This window comes from Pygocentrus nattereri, chromosome 3 (genome assembly GCF_015220715.1).
Source record: "Pygocentrus nattereri isolate fPygNat1 chromosome 3, fPygNat1.pri, whole genome shotgun sequence".
Taxonomy (NCBI): Eukaryota; Metazoa; Chordata; class Actinopteri; order Characiformes; family Serrasalmidae; genus Pygocentrus; species Pygocentrus nattereri.
This window is the reverse complement of record NC_051213.1, coordinates 1,112,171-1,115,102: the sequence shown is the minus strand read 5'-3', so window position 1 is coordinate 1,115,102 and position 2,932 is coordinate 1,112,171. Positions and strand designations below refer to the sequence as shown.

Here is a 2,932-nt window from a genome sequence, read left to right as displayed (position 1 = left end):
TGCAGCACCATCCTGCTCATCTCCCGCTAGAACATTAGAACCTCCAGAACATTCAGGTGAGAGAGAGCAACAGCCACAGAGCACACCAACGGCACATTCTCCAACAAACCCGAAAGGTGATTAGGTGTATTGTTCCGCTTTGTTTTTGGGAGACTAGAATGTTCTCCCTGCTTTACAGTGCTTTAACATGTTCTCCTCCAATTCACACAGTTCTAGAGCATGTTCTGCCTGTCACATTGTTCCACACTCACACTGTTCTAGAATGTTCTCGACATTCACATGGTTCTAGAATGTTTTCCTGCAATCACGCTGATCTAGAATGTTATCCCCATTCACACTGTTCTGGAATGTTTTCCTCCAATCATGCTGATCTAGAATGTTCTCTCCATTCACATGGTTCTAGAATGTTTTCCTGCAATCATGCTGATCTAGAATGTTCTCTCCATTCACATGGTTCTAGAATGTTTTCCTGCAATCATGCTGATCTAGAATGTTCTCTCCATTCACACGGTTCTAGAATGTTTTCCTGCAATCATGCTGATCTAGAATGTTCTCTCCATTCACATGGTTCTAGAATGTTTTCCTGCAATCACGCTGATCTAGAATGTTCTCTCCATTCACATGGTTCTAGAATGTTTTCCTGCAATCACACTGATCTAGAATGTTATCCCCATTCACACGGTTCTTGAATGTTTTCCTGCAATCATGCTGATCTAGTATGTTCTCCCATTCACACTGTTCTAGAATGTTTACCTGCAATCATATTAATCTAGAATGTTCTCCCTATTCACACAGTTCTGGAAAGTCCCCCGTTCATGCTGTTCTAAAACGTTCTCCATTTATGTTGTTCTAGAATTTTATCCCCAGTCACACTTCTACAATGTTCTGCCTCATTCACACTGCTCCAGAATGTCCCCCATTCACGCTGTTCTAGAGTGTTCTCGCCATTCACACTGTTCTAGAATCCTCTCCTGGATTCACACTGATCTAGAATTTTCTCCCCATTCACACTGTTCTAGAATCCTCTCCTGGATTCACACTGATCTAGAATTTTCTCCCCATTCAAACTGTTCTAGAATGTTCTCTTGTTCAACTGATGTACAGTGTTGTCATGACTCATCTGGCTTGTCTGTTCACTTTAAAGCTGATACGCTAACGTCCAAACGTTGGTGACTGGTGGAGAACCGAGGGGGTCAGTGTGCTCTGGGCTTTGGGCCGTGAGTGAGAGGAAGATATGAACTGAGAGACGGATAGGAAAAGACAGAAAGAGCGAAAGCTCCGCCAGAAACACACAAGCATACAAACGCTCCCTCACTCACCCTTCACATGTCCCCGTCTACCCTCTACCCCCTTCTCCGGAGAACGGGGAACCGTGCGGTTCCTGCATGTGGGCAAACATATGTGTGGTGTCAAGTTCAGCTTATGATGAACTGATCCTCATTTTTGTGCATTAGAATTCCACAGCTCAGCAGTCAGAGTGGAGATGAACGTGTGAGTGTCCCCGGTGACAGCAGTCCCACTGTTCGTTCCAGAATAATCCGTTTCAGTTTCAGCTCACTCTCCAACCCCCCCCCCCCCCCACACACACACACACACACACTACCTATGAGGGCAGAAAGGTCAATGATGTCATCCTCAGGTGTGTTGATGTGTGTGTGTGTGTGTGTGTGTGTGTGTGTGTGATGTCATACAGGTCCATAAGCGCTTTTCACCTGTATGGGCAGCGTCTGTCTGCGGCAAACCAACAACGTAGGGAATTACGCTACTTGGATATAGACTATATTTTATACACAGATACAACTTTGTAGAAACTGCAAAAAAGACGCTTTCTTTGGCACTTATGTACGCAATAGTGCCTTGTCCGGTTCGTCTGTACAAACGTTGTCCGTGGGACTTGGTAATAATCCTCTGAGTCTGTCTGTCGGGGACGAAGCTTCCGCAATGTCAAACTCCGTCAACATCTGCCCCACCAGCATACCAACCAGGCTCCTCAATGCCTCAGTGTGTGTGTGTGTGTGTGTGTGTGTGTGTGTGTAAATGTGTGTGTATATGTGTGCATATGTGTTACTGTGTGTGTATTCAGATCTGTGTCTCCTGCACGCTCTCCTTGGACCCATTGGACAGCAGTAGAGGCTCGGTCTGAGTGCTGGGGGTGTGGCTAAGGCTCTTCAGTGTCCCGTGGAATGCCATTGCCATTGGGATCGGGATTGGTAAAGGTGGAGAGGTGGATCCGGGGTTGGAGGAATCACTGGAAGCAGCCGTCGTCATGTTCATGGAGGCCTGCTTCTTGGAGGTTGGGCTGGTCTTGTTGTTCAGGATCCCTCCGGTTTGGCCCCCAGTAAGTCCCAGAACGTTATTATTGAAGTGGTGCGGTTTGTAATAGTGATTGATGTGCTCAGCCCGACCAATATTGGGCAGGGTGACGATTTCAGGGTCGTGGATCCGCAGGCTTTGTCCGGCTCCTCCAGTTCCTGCCCCGGCGTGAACCGTGGACCCACCTGCAATGCCGCTGGCACCCCCGGCTGGCCCCATTTCATCCTCCACATTGATAATCTCGATGGCTCGAGCAGGACCGTGATGTTTGTGCAGCTGGTGCTGCTTCCGCAGCTTGTAGAATACCACCAGCATGACAGCCGCCATGAAGGTGATGGCCACAAAGCAGCCGATGATGATCTTTGTCGTCTTCATCACGTCCTCTAGGCCGGACAGGTTTGCCACGTCCGTGATAGAGACAGTGAATGGGCGGTCAGGGGCATGAGTGACGTGAGGTGGAAGGGAGGAAAGTGCCGTTCCTGAGGGACCTGGAGATGCGGATGCAGCTGTGGGTCCAGGAAAACTTATGAAGGTCTCGTTGACAAACTGCCTTGCTGAATCATGCACTTCCTGGCCTGTTTCAACAGTTTCCACGGTAACGGTGGTGAAGTAGCTATAT

The 2,932-nt window shown here is 48.2% G+C and overlaps 1 protein-coding gene across 5 annotated transcripts in view; it reads right to left on the bottom strand.

Moving 5' to 3' along the window:
- Nucleotides 1–532: 532 nt before the first annotated feature.
- Nucleotides 533–2,932, bottom strand: part of lrrc4bb (leucine rich repeat containing 4Bb) — a 27,319-nt gene continuing 24,919 nt past the window's right edge. For all 5 annotated transcript variants that reach the window (XM_037536835.1, XM_037536834.1, XM_017687952.2 and 2 more), the window contains exon 3: nucleotides 533–2,932. This exon is cut by the window's right edge and continues 1,085 nt beyond it. In XM_037536835.1, coding sequence (XP_037392732.1) covers nucleotides 2,080–2,932 — 853 coding nt within the window. In that variant the 3' untranslated portion in view covers nucleotides 533–2,079.